Source organism: Thalassophryne amazonica, chromosome 18 (assembly GCF_902500255.1).
Source record: "Thalassophryne amazonica chromosome 18, fThaAma1.1, whole genome shotgun sequence".
In the NCBI taxonomy this organism is placed as follows: Eukaryota; Metazoa; Chordata; class Actinopteri; order Batrachoidiformes; family Batrachoididae; genus Thalassophryne; species Thalassophryne amazonica.
Window position 1 is genome coordinate 24,173,566 of NC_047120.1, and position 15,669 is coordinate 24,189,234.

The following is a 15,669-nucleotide window of genomic DNA, read 5'->3' on the forward strand; positions in this document are numbered from 1 at the left end:
TCTCAAGAAACAAATCTGGAGAAGGGTACAGAAACATTTCTGCTGCTTTGAAGGTCCCAATGAGCAGTTTCCTCCATCATCCCTAAATAGAAGTAGTTAAGATCCACCAGTACTCTTCCTAGAGTTGGCCGCGCATGTAAACTGAGCAATTGGGGGAGAAGGGCCTTAGTCAGGGAGGTGACCAAGAACTTATGTATCCAATATAACTTATGAACGAGGTCTGTTAGAAAAGTATCGGATCTTTTTATTTTTTGCAAAAACCTGATGGATTTGAATCACGTGTGCTTGCATGAGCAAACCTTGAACCTTTGTGCGCATGCATGAATTTTTCACACTTGTCAATTGCGTCATTTGCTGGCAAGCAGCCTTTGTGTGAGGTCGTGTGTCGTGCTCTCGTCGGATTTTCATTGCAAGGAAAATGGCGGAATGACTGGAGCAGCGCTACTGCATCAAAGTTTGCCAGAAACTGGGCGACAGCCAGGTGGAAACCATTCGGAAGATTCAGATGGCTTTCAGTGACGATGCTTTGGGCATCACACTGTTAAGGAGCGGTACAACCGGTTTAAAGACGTCGGCACAACGGTGGAGAGCGAGCCATGCTCCAGTCGGCCATCAACATGCAGAAATGACCAGATCATTCCAAAGTGAACGCTGTGGTGATGTGGGACCGTCGTGTAACTATCTAAGAAATTGCGGAAGAGGTGGACATCAGCACTTTTTCGGCACATTCCACTGTGACAGAAGATCTGGCCATGAAAAGAGTGGCAGTGAAATTCATGCCGAAGCTGCTGACGGCGGAGCAAAAGCGCCTCCATGTTGAAGTCTCACAGGACATGTTGTGACATGCCCACCTCTTCCACAATTTCTCGGATAATCACACGACTGAAAAGTCACCAAAAGCCGTCTGAATCTTCCGAATGGTTTCCACCTGGCTGTCGCCCAGTTTCTGGCAAAATTTGATGCACCGCTGCTCCAGTCGTTCCGTCATTTTCCTTGCAATGAAAATCCGCCGAGAGCACTACACATATCCTCACACAAGGCTGCTTTCCAGAAAATGACGCAATGGACAGGCGTGAAAAAATTCATGCATGCGCATAAAGGTTCAAGGTTTGCTCATGCAAGCACACGTGATTCAAATCCATCAGGTTTTTGCAAAAAATAAAAAGGTCCGATACTTTTCTAACAGACCTCGTATTTATTTTTGTATAGTTTTTTTTTTTTGTTTTTATGAACAGTAAATTGTATTTATTTATTTATTTATTTATTTTAATCCTTTGGCTTGGTATGACATGTTTTTAGACTTGTTATATATTGATGTTTTAACTCATCTTGCTTTTTTATTTTATCTTGGGGTCATCCTTGTTCTTTTAGCACTGTCACTTTGTCTTGCTCTGTGTGTTTACAAAACAAGATGACTCAGTCACTGTAAACCAAATTTACCCAAGGGTATAATAATAAATTGGATCTGAATCTAAATGTCAGGCATCATGTTTGGAGGAAACCAGGCACCATCCCTACAGTGAAGCATGGTGTTGGCAGCATCATGCTGTGGGGATGTTTTTCAGCAGCAGGAACCTGGAGACTAGTCAGGATTGAGGGAAAGATGAATGCAGCAATGTACAGAGACATCCTGGATGAAAACCTGCTCCAGAGCGCCCTTAACCTCAGACTGGGGTGACCGTCTGGCAGCACAATGACCCTAAACACACAGCCAAGATATCAAGGGAGTGGCTTCAGGACAACTCTGTGAATGTCCTTGAGTGGCCCAGCCAGAGTCCAGACCTGAATCTGATTGAACATCTCTGGAGAGATCTGAAAATGGCTGTGCACTGACGCTCCCCATCCAACCTCGAGATTGAGAGGTGATGCAAAGAGGAATGGACAAAACTGCCCAAAGATAGATGCACCAAGCTTGTGGCATCATATTCAAAAAGACTTGAGGCTGTAACTGCTGCAAAAGGTGCATCAACAAATTACTGAACAAAGGGTGTGAATGTCACAGATGTGCAAATGTGTGTCTCGTAATACATGTGATGTATTAGTTTATGTTTAATACATTAGCAAAAATAAAAAAAAATAAAAAAAAACTTTTTTTCATGTTGTTATTATGGGGTGTTGTGAGCAGGATTTTGATGGGGAAAAATGAATTTACTCCATTTTGGAATAAGGCTGTAACAATAACAAATGGGGGAAAAAATGAAGCGCTGTGAATACTTCCGGATGCACCGTATCACCCATGATAGCATCAAAGAATTATCATCTCAAGGAATCCCAACCACAAACAAGGTGTGACATGTTCACTCATTTTAGTGTTCATTAGTTTGTACGTACATTTATAAATGAACAACAACAGCCTGAGAGCCAGTCGATGCAAAGTATTGACAGCTTCGTGATGGACTGACCCTGCTGGAGAAGATAAATGTACCGCAAAAGCACACAAACACACACGTACACACGGGACAACAGCAGCTGCAGACGTCAGAGAGGGTTAGACGGGGGACATACTTGTGTTGTCTCGTGAGTCCTGCTTTGGTGCGGTTGGTGCGGTTAGTGCTTGGGATGGAGTGGAGGGAGGAGCTCTTTTTGCTGGAGGAATGCGACGAATGGGAAGAGTGACTGAGGCTGGTTCTGGACTGGCCGGCGTTGTGGTCGAACTGCATCAGGCAGAAGATCAGGTCAGAGGGCACCAGCTCAAATGCGTACGGCGGATTGGTGATGACGTACCTGGAGGAGAGAGGGAAGAGATGACTGTGTTTCAGATAACTGTATCCATATGCAGTGGTTTGTGGGAGTATTGTTTTCATCCTGTGTGCACGTCCATCCGTGGGTGAACAAAATAATCAAAGAGCCGTATTTTGATGTTATACATTAAAAGAAGGCAGCAAAGGTGTGCAAAAAAAAAAAATCAGATGTGTCCAAGGGCAAAATGCTGCTTAAACGATGGGAAATATGAGTGCAAATATGGATGCAGGGCACAGAGGGGACAGTTTAATGCTCCACATTACTCTGGGACATTTTATAGCCATTAAACCTGTTGGCACGTTGTGTTACACGCAACCACTGACTGGATCGGTCAGTCCAGATGACACTATCAGCTGAATGGAATATTTATTTCATCTGACATCACACTGCCCAAGTGCTACATTTTAAACATTAGAAAATGCTACAACTTCCCCTTCTGGAGTATTGCCCCACCCTCCCAAATGTACTGCACACCATACTTCACATTTCTGTGGAGGCCCTGGGACCCACTGAATGGAATATTTAGTTCATCTGCTACAGGTTCTATATCTTAAAAACATTACTGAGTTATGCTACAGCTTGTTGATAATAAAGATACACTTGTGGTTATTATAACGGCTGAGTGGATCCTTGTCATTTGATTGGTGCTTTGTATGTCACCGTGACATGGGTTATTTGTCCCATTTGTGTTTGTGTTGCATTTAGCGTGCAAATATGGTTCCATTTACCGTGCAAATCTTGGTTCCATAAGTTTTGTACCATTGCATGCTGGGAACCCCACCCAGTGGGGGCGGCGTATAGCTAAACATGGCAGAGTTGGTTTTGCTGATGGACAATGATTTGAACAAGCTAATTGATGGTGCTAATTCTTCTAACATACACACACACAAAAACAAATCAACTCTGGCCATAAGCTGTCTGGAAGCATGAAGAGCTGTAATGCCCGCGTTCACGTCCAGTGCGACGTGAGCGACAGCAGTGACAGGTTGCCATGTAATCCCTATGGAAGGACATGTTTTGGTGCCAAGCCACGGAGCACGACGCGATGGATGCGAGTGAAGTGATTTTGAGCGACTGGCGCATTTTTAGCGCAATATTGCGTCGCGTCACGTCGCATTGCCCTCCTCCCCAAGGTTGAAAAAATCGGAAACTTTTTCATCTTGTCGCGCTGCGATGACCAATCAGGGACTGTGATCAAGGTCCGTCATGTTAACTTGACTGACAATCGGAGCCGGCGAGCGAATGAAGCTCCTCCTATTTGATGACGTACTGGGGTGAATTTTCGAAGCGAAAGCAGAGCAACACACCGGGCGATGGTGGCGTGTCCGTCGCCACGCATCCGAAGCGAATTTGTGGCATTCGGTCGCGCCCGTGTGAACGCGGCATTAGGATGAAAACATGGACAAATTTCTGATGTGATTTTTCGCTGGACTGAGTACACTAAGTCTTTTTTTGGAAGTATCACAGACTGTTTTTCCAAGTTGACTGAGAACAATTTTGGACTCCTATTTAAAGTCTGTGTTGGACTGTTGGTGTCAAAGCACCACACCAAAATGTAAGTCACTTTTCTGTTGTTTATAAATTACTATAATATCAAGGATCTATTTTAGCTGTTATATAAAACAAATAATGAATGTTTTACATTCTTTTAATGAAACAAATATTCAATTCAATGAAAGCAACATACTAGAGCCCGACCGATATATCGGCCAGCCGATAATATCGGCCGATATAAGCCCTTTTCAAAGTACTCACTATCAGCCGAAATTTTGCCAATAGAACGCCAATAATTTCTCATAAACAGAACAGTTACTGAAATAATGTTTGTGTTGGCAAAGTAAAATGTCCTTGCACCATTGTCCAGTAGATGGAGCTCTGACTCCATTCAACTGAGAGCTGCTTACACCCCTGCTTAAATGTGTTCATCACCGGCCCCCGCAGTTCGCCATCACACTGCACTGATCGGCTGACAGAAGCATACAAGTAAGTTTATAAGGATCTATATCCTTATCCTGAACCTATATTTAAGTCGCAGGAACAAGAGGTACAAGATCAGATGTATTTCACAACTCTTTTTAAGGATATGTATTTGCTAATTTCACAAAGGTTTAATTCTTGATTGCATTTTTTGAACTTGAAAATTCTTCTCTGTTATAAAGTTAATCAATATGAGGACAAAGCTTCAGCTTTTAGCTCATACCTTTTTTGTTAAGGGTCCAAAAAAGAACATTTTATTCATTTAAAAAAAAAACTAATAATAATATCGGCTGATTTATCGGCTATCGGCAAATCAGCCGATTTATCGATTATCTGCATGTTTTTTTTCATCCAAATATCGATATCGGTATCGGCCTCAAAAAATCCATATTGGTCGGGCTCTACAACATATCATTGAACTCGGCTTCGTCTCACTGAATGGACATTCCATCTTTCACCTCATGAAATATTCATACCATTGAATTCAAACATTCATTGTTTGCACAATATTAAACAGTAACTAGCGCATTGCCCATGAGGATCCATGGAGTCTAGGCTGGTTAGTGTTTATAAAATATGTATCTGACATATTTCAAGGGTGGTAATAAATTATGCAAAGTTTTTATAATGATTCAGAATGGCGTGTGAGTCAATAATGTTATTATCAACATCCACTGTTTACTGTTATTATGTAATATCCGCAATTTCTAAAAAATATTAGTGCTATCAACGTTCCATTTTGGCGACATTCATCCTTGACCCAAAATGCATAAGTATACCAAACGGTAAATGTAAGCTCTCCCCAGTTTGTCCGTGATTGAAGGTAAACACATGCACGTATGCATACATGTACACAGAGGCCACTTGGTTTTTAATATACATATGATTTACTGCCGCCTGCTGGAATGGTGTGTGAGTTCGGTAATTATCGACGTCCATTGTCACTGTTGTTAGCTAATATTCCTAATTTTTTAAAAATGTTAGTCTTCTCAATGTTCCATTTTGTCAGTGTTTATCTTTGACTCAAAATGCACAAGAATACCAAACAGCAGATGTCAGCTCTCCCCAGTTTGTCTGTGATCGAAGCCACACATGCACGCACACATATACAGAGGGCGCTTGGCTTTTAATATATAGATATGAAGTCGTATACAGTATCATGTTATTATTGATCACATGAACTGTGAACTTGGATGACAGTGACAGGTCAAACTCAAGGTCAGAACTGTTTAACTCAATCATTTAAAGCCAATATGGATCAAATACACTGGAAGGGTTGTGTGTTAGTGGAGGAAGTTGTTCACTTAAGGACAGAACTGATCAAATGTCAAAGCCACACAGAACCACACATTATGCTGTCACTGAATCACAAATAAACAATTTGCATGAATCCGTTTCAAACATGACGTGCAAGACTCACCGCTTGGTGCACTGACTCTGCGTGTTCAGGTGTGCGTCTCGTAATCGATAGATTCCAAAGCACAACATGTTGTAGGTTTTCAGAGCTTTACAAAACAGGACACCATAACAACCACCATCCTGCAAGACAGCAATGCAGTGTTAGGCTGAATACCGACAAACAGCTTTTATTGATGTAATACTCATCGAATACCAAAATGAAGTGACTTGTCACCAGGTGTCTTGAATATTACAATTTGTAGCCAGAATTACTGAAGATCAACAATGGTGAGGAAAATAAACACCTACATTTATTGCTTTAATTAGAAAGGACCTTGCTGTTAGCCACACCCCTTTTTCTTCAGAGAGGAGGGCATCTGTCCACCTCGCTCCCTCTGACCTTATATTGGCCTTATACTACTTGCAAACAAGCTCAGTGGGAGTGTGTCACGGTACAAACATGACTCCAGTTATGTCACATTGTATTGTGCAGAAAATTCAAGCACCTTTAACTCACCTTAAACTATTATTTAGGGAATAACCCTGTTGTGTCCTGATGATTTGCAGACATTCATGCTGATTATACGGTAGCAAATAGAGCTTTACCCGTGCCGCATAAGCGGAGCCGGTAAAATGGCTATTTGCAACTGTATAAAAGTATGAACGCCCGCAAATCATCAGACACAAGGACGTTATTCCCATTCTAATTCAATTGCATTGTTTGCATGGTTTATTTTTCTGTAAGTAATTCAGTCAGCAAGGCATACCGTCGTGGCAGCACCACTCCATCAGCAGTCAGGGCGTGGAGTAATCCACCAAACGTGAAAATCCATCAAATGTAAACAGTAATTCTGTACCCGAATCCCGCATCAATACTTTCGTATGGTAGCTTAAATTCACCCATTTCAGGGGCAGCGTCAGTACGCGACTTTCTCTGCCCTAAGCTAACAGTGCTATGTGAAACATGAAATGTGAAATGTTGAATATTTTGCCACGGTTTACCCCGATATTATACGGACTGAAATCTCACACACTTAACCAATCAAATTCGTGGAAAAAATGCACTTTGATTAGAATATATTATGTACTTACATTGAACTTACTAATAAAATAATGCACATATCCACGTACCCAGAGGCCACTTTGCCTTTAATATATAGATAAAGGCTTTATCGCCTTTAAAGAATTTACCGCCCGCTGCTGGAATGGCGTGTGAGTCTAAATCAAATCAAATCAATTTTATTTATATAGCGTCAAATCACAACAAACAGTTGCCCCAAGGCGCTTTATATTGTAAGGCAAAAGCCATACAATAATTACAGAAAAACCCCAACGGTCAAAACGACCCCCTGGCGACACTTGGCGACAGTGGGAAGGAAAAACTCCCTTTTAACAGGAAGAAACCTCCAGCAGAACCAGGCTCAGGGAGGGACAGTCTTCTGCTGGGACTGGTTGGGGCTGAGGGGAGAGAATCAGGAAAAAGACATGCTGTGGAAGACAGCAGTGATCAATCACTAATGATTAAATGCAGAGTGGTGCATACAGAGCAAAAAGAGAAAGAAACACTCAGTGCATCATGGGTACCCCCCAGCAGTCTAAGTCTATAGCAGCATAACTAAGGGATGGTTCAGGGTCACCTGATCCAGCCCTAACTATAAGCTTTAGCAAAAAGGAAAGTTTTAAGCCTAATCTTAAAAGTAGAGAGGGTGTCTGTCTCCCTGATCTGAATTGGTAGCTGGTTCCACAGGAGAGGAGCCTGAAAGCTGAAGGCTCTGCCTCCCATTCTACTCTTAAAAACCCTAGGAACTACAAGTAAGCCTGCAGTCTGAGAGCAAAGCGCTCTATTGGGGTGATATGGTACTATGAGGTCCCTAAGATAAGATGGGACCTGATTATTCAAAACCTTATAAGTAAGAAGAATTTTAAATTGTATTCTAGAATTAACAGGAAGCCAATGAAGAGAGGCCAATATGGGTGAAATATGCTCTCTCCTAGTCCCTGTCAGTACTCTAGCTGCAGCATTTTGAATTAACTGAAGGCTTTTCAGGGAACTTTTAGGACAACCTGATAATAATGAATTACAATAGTCCAGCCTAGAGGAAATAAATGCATGAATTAGTTTTTCAGCATCACTCTGAGACAAGACCTTTCTAATTTTAGAGATATTGCGCAAATGCAAAAAAGCAGTCTTACATATTTGTTTAATATGCACTTTGAAGGACATATCCTGATCAAAAATGACTCCAAGATTTCTCACAGTATTACTGGAGGTCAGGGTAATGCCATCCAGAGTAAGGATCTGGTTAGACACCATGTTTCTAAGATTTGTGGGGCCAAGTACAATAACTTCAGTTTTATCTGAATTTAAAAGCAGAAAATTAGAGGTCATCCATGTCTTTATGTCTGTAAGACAATACTGCAGTTTAACTAATTGGTGTGTGTCTTCTGGCTTCATGGATAGATAAAGCTGGGTATCATCTGCGTAACAATGAAAATTTAAGCAATGCTTTCTAATAATACTACCTAAGGGAAGCATGTATAAAGTGAATAAAATTTTGAATCTAGATAAAATAGAGTCTAGAATTTAATTATCAACAACCATTGTTCAGTGTTGTTAGCTAACATCCGTAGTTTCTCCAAAAATATTTGTCCTATCAACTTTCGGTTTTCGCAGCATTTATACTTGACCCAAAATACATAAACATATCAAACAACTCTGTGATCAAACCCATACACACGGATGCACAAACGCACGCACACAGAGGCCACTTGGCTATTATTATATAGATGTACAGCTGTAAAATATCTAAATATTACAAACAACCAGTAGAATATGTTAAATGTATGACCACTTGTTTGCCTCTCAGATCAAAACCTAAACATTTTTTTTCTCGTTGATCTACAATTATTTATACAATAGACACCATCAAAGCTGAATTCTCTTGTAGCAGGGAATCTGATGTTGAACACGTTGGCAGGTTCGTTGGGCCTACAGGTGGAAGAAGTGATTTGTTTTAAATTAGGATTGGTTAGTGATACAGTCAGAGGTCAAGGTTGAATTTCCATCCCCATTCTAAAAGAGACAAATGGAAATACCCATGTGTGTCTGTGCATGTGTGGGTTCTGGGAGGTGTTTGAGGTTAGGTGCAGTATCTTATCTGTTTGCATTTCATCCATCCTTCTTAGTTTGACTCCTTTCACCAAAGCCAGCTCCCAGAAGCAGACAAAGACAAGCTACACCTTTGGGTGACAGCACCAGTCACTTACCCCGAGGTCAGCAAAAGGCCCGTCGTACAGGGCCAGCTGTGCTACTCGACACCTGTCCCTGTTAGCCAGGGTCTGCGGCGTGCTGTACCCGCCTCGTAGCGCATTCTCCTCTGCCAGCAGCCCTTCTAGCTCTGGTGTCGCCCCTCCTGTTACCAGTGTCCGGATCAAGGTGAGGATATTATCATTGAAGTATGTCTGAAGGAATGAAGGTAGAGGGGGGAAAATCTTGAAGTAAACGCCACCAAAGTCACAACTGAAGCACTCAAAGTGCGGACCAATGTGAGCGCCGTGATCTCGCCCTGTTCTGTCACGTCACATTGCTCAGCACGTTGAGTGAAAAGACAGGAGAATCCAATTACTGCAGGTTACGCTGACTGCCGTCACAGACAGGTTCAAAATACACACACAAACAATTATTATTTTAAACCTCTAACACAAGAGCAAAAAGACTACACTGGGTGAGGATAGGTCAGATCTGGGCACATGTGCCAGTTGTTGAGATGGACATTGAAGTTTATGTGTCTGGTCTTTTTGTTGGCTGTGTATTCTTTTGTCTACGTCATTTGGTCACAGTATTATTGGCTACAGTGATGGATGAGGGCGGCCAGTTAGCTCACAGTGTCTTTGGCTCCACTGCAGCGCCACTCACAGGCAGATTTGTTCTTTTCACTCAAACTGAAAGGCCGACAAATGAACCCATCGCACCTCAAACAACTTCCAGCTGAGTCACGAGTTGTTTCATCAGGATCAGAGTGACTAGATATTTAAATAGGGGCAGCATGTTGGCTTTGTGGTTAGGACTGTTGCCTCACACCAAGAAGGTCTGCCTGTCCATATGTATCAGTCTTGTGATAGAGTCTTGGCCTGTCAAGCGTGTACCTCACCTCATGCCCAGTGATCAGCTTCCCCCATGACCTTTACCTGGAATAAGCAGGTTCAGTAAATTGAATGAATTATAAAAATTGTCCTGGATGGAGTCATGAGATCACTGGACAAAGAAGCATTTGGTGATGTTGATACCTTTGTAAGAGAGTGAGGATCCAAGTCTTTAGGGTCTTGGTTGATAACTGGATAACTTTAGTGTTAGGTCTCGTTGAAGGATCCTTGGGTCCTATTGGTATGACATCGTGTCATTGTGTCAGACAGTCACTTAGGGAGGCTCAGATGTGGAGTAACCCTTCCATAGTGAAGGAATATCAACGACAACATTCTGGCCATGTGGCACGTTTCTCTGGGAATGATCCAGCATGCATCTGCCTCAGTGTTGATGACCCTGACAACTGGAGAATGGCAAATGGATGTCCATGGTTCACCTGACTGCAGCAGACAGATGGTTACTTTCGACAAGTGAGGATAGACCGGTTGTCTGTCTGAGTGATTGCCATCCCCAACCTAAGGTGGTTCTTTAGTGTGTTAGATGTGGCGACACGCTACACCAGCACATGCTCTCAGACCGGACCTAATGTTACCTGATATCAATACACAAGATGACTGCATTTTTCATATTGGTCCCAGACAACATCTGGTTTTTCCACAAAAATCCAAATGACATCCTAATATATACATTAATACCATTGTTATCACTTACTAGCGTATTCCCTGGAGGTTACCAGTACTTTGCATTGTTACAGATACTCTAGAAAAGTTCGCCAAAGACAGGCCGATGATGTCATTATCTGCCTGCTACTTGGTAATGTCGAGAACAGTGCCTTTTTTATAATGTGGTATAACCATGCCTCCCGTCAGACCTCCTGCCTGACAACAACAGCATGATGTAGGTTGGTTGATTGCTCGAACAAACTAACCCATGACGGCTCTGAGGCAGCTGTATTTCTGTATAGACCTAATGTATTTAACATTTTTTTTTGTCTTATATTTTGTAAACATGAATAAGAAATAAAGACTTATAAATCTTAAAATGCTGTTCTTGTAACCAAATTACTTCTGAGGTACTTTACAGAGAGAGACATTAGACATTACTATTATACATTAGTCTCTTACAGGGACAAAGAGTTGTGAATTAGTTGAAGCTATAAAGTCTTTGTGCATCGCATCAGTCGCAGACATCGCTCAATCTATGTTGATTGCATTGTCCCTGTCAAATGAAGGAATAAATGAAATGAAATTAACAAGCTAACTAACGAGACAGGAACGTCACTGTGCAACACTTTGTACTGAAACAATCAATCGAACTTTGGTTGCGTCAATAGAATTGAATAGAATATAATAGAGCCTTTATTGCCATTATATATATATATATATATATATACACGAGGTCTGTTAGAAAAGCGGGGGAATTCACGCGTCGGGACGGAGGCGCAGGGCACAGAACCAAAGCAACGCCGTGATGAAGACTCACAGGACATGTTGTGGCATGTCCAGCTCGTCCACAATTTCTCGGATAGTCACACGAACTGAAAAGCCACGAAAGCCGTCTGAATCTTCCGAATGGTGCAAGAGCTGGGCATGTTAGGGCTTGTCCTGTGAGACCAACACAGAGGTGCTTTCGTCCCGCGCCATGAGCGGCTCCATGGTGAATTTCTTAGCTCCTCTTTCCATTACAAAAACTCCTGTAACAGTGGAATATGCCGAAAAAGTGCTATGTCCAGCTGTCTTGCCATTTCTCTGGTAGTCAGATGATGTCCCGTTCACTTTGGAATTGATCTGGTCGTTTGAGCCTGTCGATCGCCGCTTGGTGCGCGGTGCACCATCCACCGCTGTGGGCCGTCTTTAATCCAGTTGTAATTGTCCATAATCTGTGTGATCCCCATAAGATCTTCACCGAAAGCCATCTGAATTTTCCAAATGGTTTCCACTTGGCTGTCTCTCACACTTTCAGAAAAAGTTTTGATGAAGCAAAGCATTATCTTTTTTTCTTCCTGTTTTGTCTCTGGTCACCAAGTCTCTTTTACTGAGAGAAGGCTGATCTGAGACAGAAGCATTGACTCTTTGCTTCAGTAGCTGCCAGTGTAATGAAGTCAACAGTAAGTCCCCTCGGCTGCTCCCTTGTTTGCACTTGGGGTCGCCACAGCAAATTGTTGAATTGGCACAGGTTTTACGCCGGATGCCCTTCCTGACGCAACTCCACATTACATGGAGAAATGTGGCAGGGGTGGGATTTGAACCCAGAGCCTTCTGAACTGAAACCAAGTGCATTAACCACTTGGCCACCGCCCCTGCTCGTGTAATGAAGTCAATACTGAAAGTTATTGGTTTAGCTTTTATCTGTAACTTCCACTAAATTTTTTTTAGGAATTTATCGGTTTATCTTTATAAAAGTTAAGTTTTTAGTTAGCAGATTAACGGTTATGGAAGCTAAGTTTTTGGTTAGCTGTGCCCACCACTGACTGTGAGGCACTAGTGCTAACCACTAATCCACCTTGCCACCCAAGCAGTCAAGCATGGAGTACAAGCTCATCAGGAACATGTCGTTTCCGACCTTTTGGAATCTATCATAAAACAATGTGCACAGTAACAATAAGTACTGTAACCATGACCTGACCACACCCCGGGAACTCCCATCAAGCGACAAATGCAAACTGCCGGTCAGCCTCAATTGTAGCTAATCTGAGGGGTAAATGGATGTTCTTTATTTGATGAGTGATCGTGGATATTGTTGGATAATATCTGTGCTAATTCCTTGTTTTATGTTAGTTATCAAGTATTTGCTTTTGTTACCTGTTTGGAAGTGTCCGCAACCTGGTTCGTCATAAGAGTTAAGTTTCACTTCCATCACGCATGCGTACGTTTGAGATAAAGGGAGGGCTCCCCCTGTCTGTGGGGGTACCATTAGGACTGTGAAACTAAAACACACCCAATGTAACGCCCACATTGTATTGTATAAAACTGTTGACCAAGCCATGTTCGTGGTCCCTTCACAAGATGGAGCCCATCTGTGGGGACCTGGGCCTGGTTTCAACGCGACTTTCAATAAATTCAAACTGAGGAAAATATTGATATGGTTCTTTTTAAGGGGCTGTATATTGCATAACAAACCAGGAGAAATTACAACATGGTTTCTTTGTGCTTGTGTGATGCCAGTGATAATAACAACAACAACTTTTTATTGTTGTGCCCTATGGTTGATGATCGGCCCTGCATCTATGGTTAGTAGCCCACCATTTCATTACCAGCTCAATGCTCACCGGTGATCAAACATATGGCCATACAAAATCACGTGATTGTGTAATTAGAATGTTGAATGAATGATGACTTACAGCACTCATCAATGAATCCAGCACACTGACTGCAAAGGCCGTCCCACAGGCAAACGGCTGAGTGAGGTATAGCTCCGTGTCCGGGTCATCGTCATCGTCTTGGTCCAGGAACTGAACGTTCGAGTCGTTCACTATGGGACAAAACGCTGACATTACAACTACTGCTTGCAGATTTGCACAGAAAGTAGAGTTCAAAACTTGGATTGCATGCTTAAGCAATAAAACAGGCAAATCGTGCATTTGAGTTGTGAAGAGGAGCAAATAAAAGTACAATGGCTGTGCACAAGAGTTGTAGCTGTAGATATGGACTGCATTAGAATCATTAACTTAACTTGTTTGTTCCCCATTCCATTTAAGAGGCAAATTGTTTCTACTAAGAAAAGCACTCATATAGTGTATATCTCCGCCAAGCCCTGAAATACATTGCATTAATTTTAAAAAAAGGCTTTTAAAGTTCCTGCCATGGCCTGTTTCTCTTAAACCAAACACAAGTCTCAATGTGCTTCCCAGGTTAGGCTAGAATCTTTCACAAAGTTTCATGAAACATGATTCATTCATGAATCACACTAATCTGCAGTTGTAGTGATTTCGGGCACCATCTTTCACTTGGTGCAAAGCAGTGCACAGCGTAACACAAGTGTAACTGGTTGGTGGTTATGATTTTCACATCCAATGCCTACATCATGTAAAGAGTGAGTAGCGTTGTACTCAAAGGTCTTTTGTCTTGCTGTTACATGGCAAAAGTGTGACTGCACCATAGACAGTGTTTGGTTCCAAACCCACTTAATTTGGCTTGGACCCACTCGGAGGACCAAATGCTTACTACGTATTTCTGAAAGCTATATACCTCTAGAGTCCATTTCAACATGATAGCAATCAATATTGCATAGATTCTTGATTTTCTAGCCTTTCAACGTGACCTCATCAACCAAAATTTTATGCTGATGAAATAAATGTTTTCATCTTTGATGATATAAATGTTTTGCCTTTAAATACTAATGCTAAATAGAACACTAAATATCATTACTAATCACATACTAATTATCATATCTGACATTCAATTTAACAAAAAACAAAAAAAAAAAGAAAAAAAATACTGATAGCTGCTAAAAATATGCCAAATGCATTCTTCTTTGAAATTTTCAAAAGATGCCTTTTATGGTTTTCAATATCATGTATGCAGAGTGTGTGTATTTTTTTCCAATAAAATGCAAATGAGAGAATTAAGGAGATGACAAAAATATTTTGATCTTTTCAACATTTGAGTAAATAATTATTTCTCCTGAGAAAATGTTTGAAATAAAACAATAATTACAACTAATAATTAATAATAATGTTTTTTTTTCTTCTTCTTGAATACATGGCTGCACTTAATATAATGAGTTTAACAATTTAAAATGATTAGCACTCAATGCGACAGATATGACATATTTAATAAAGAATTTAACATATTATATGCAAAATTGTAAAATATTGTACTGTATGTGTTGACGTGAAAAAAGAACTTTACTGAAATTTGAAATTTTGTTCAATTTTGGTCGGCTTGAAAGGCTATAAAATGAAGAAGTTACATTCTAGCAATCCATTATTGACCCTGTTTCACAAAATTTTGCTAATTAAAACTAAAATATATTTGTCTCCCACTTTCTCCAATTCCTTCAAAGGTTGAGAAGAAGTAATCTCAAGGTTACGTCGGCTCAGTGTTTTGCTTAATGACACATCGTACAATTAGGAATCAAATCCGACTGGTTATAGGGGAACTTCATTACTGAGCCATAGCTGCTCTTAAAAGGAAAATTCTGGGTGAATAAAACCTGAGCTCTAGTGTTAATGTTTTGGTTCATCACTCGATACAGAAACTATTTTAATCAGTCCAATATTGATTTAAAAAACTAATGCCATCATTGGTTGTTAATGAGGGGCTCGTTCCTCGTGTAAGGGCCCCTTCACACATAACACAAATTTCAGCAAAAAAAGCAGGAACTGGCTGAAAAGCTGCAATAAAAACAAATTGGGCAACCATGAACAATTCCACCTGCTGTCGGGAGGCACAAACGGTTGGACAGGC

At 41.2% G+C, this 15,669-nt stretch overlaps 1 protein-coding gene across 1 annotated transcript in view; it reads right to left on the reverse strand.

Annotated features, from left to right (window-relative positions):
• LOC117530552 (calcium-activated potassium channel subunit alpha-1-like) overlaps window positions 1-15,669 on the reverse strand; it is a gene marked incomplete at its 3' end in the record, with an annotated part of 158,068 nt that overhangs the window by 9,238 nt on the left and 133,161 nt on the right. Inside the window, exons 24-27 of the mRNA XM_034193446.1 lie at window positions 13,602-13,732; window positions 9,385-9,579; window positions 6,140-6,258; window positions 2,506-2,724 (exon numbers count right to left, since the gene is read on the reverse strand). Coding sequence (XP_034049337.1) covers window positions 2,506-2,724; window positions 6,140-6,258; window positions 9,385-9,579; window positions 13,602-13,732 — 664 coding nt within the window. The remainder of the gene's footprint in view (window positions 1-2,505; window positions 2,725-6,139; window positions 6,259-9,384; window positions 9,580-13,601; window positions 13,733-15,669) is intronic.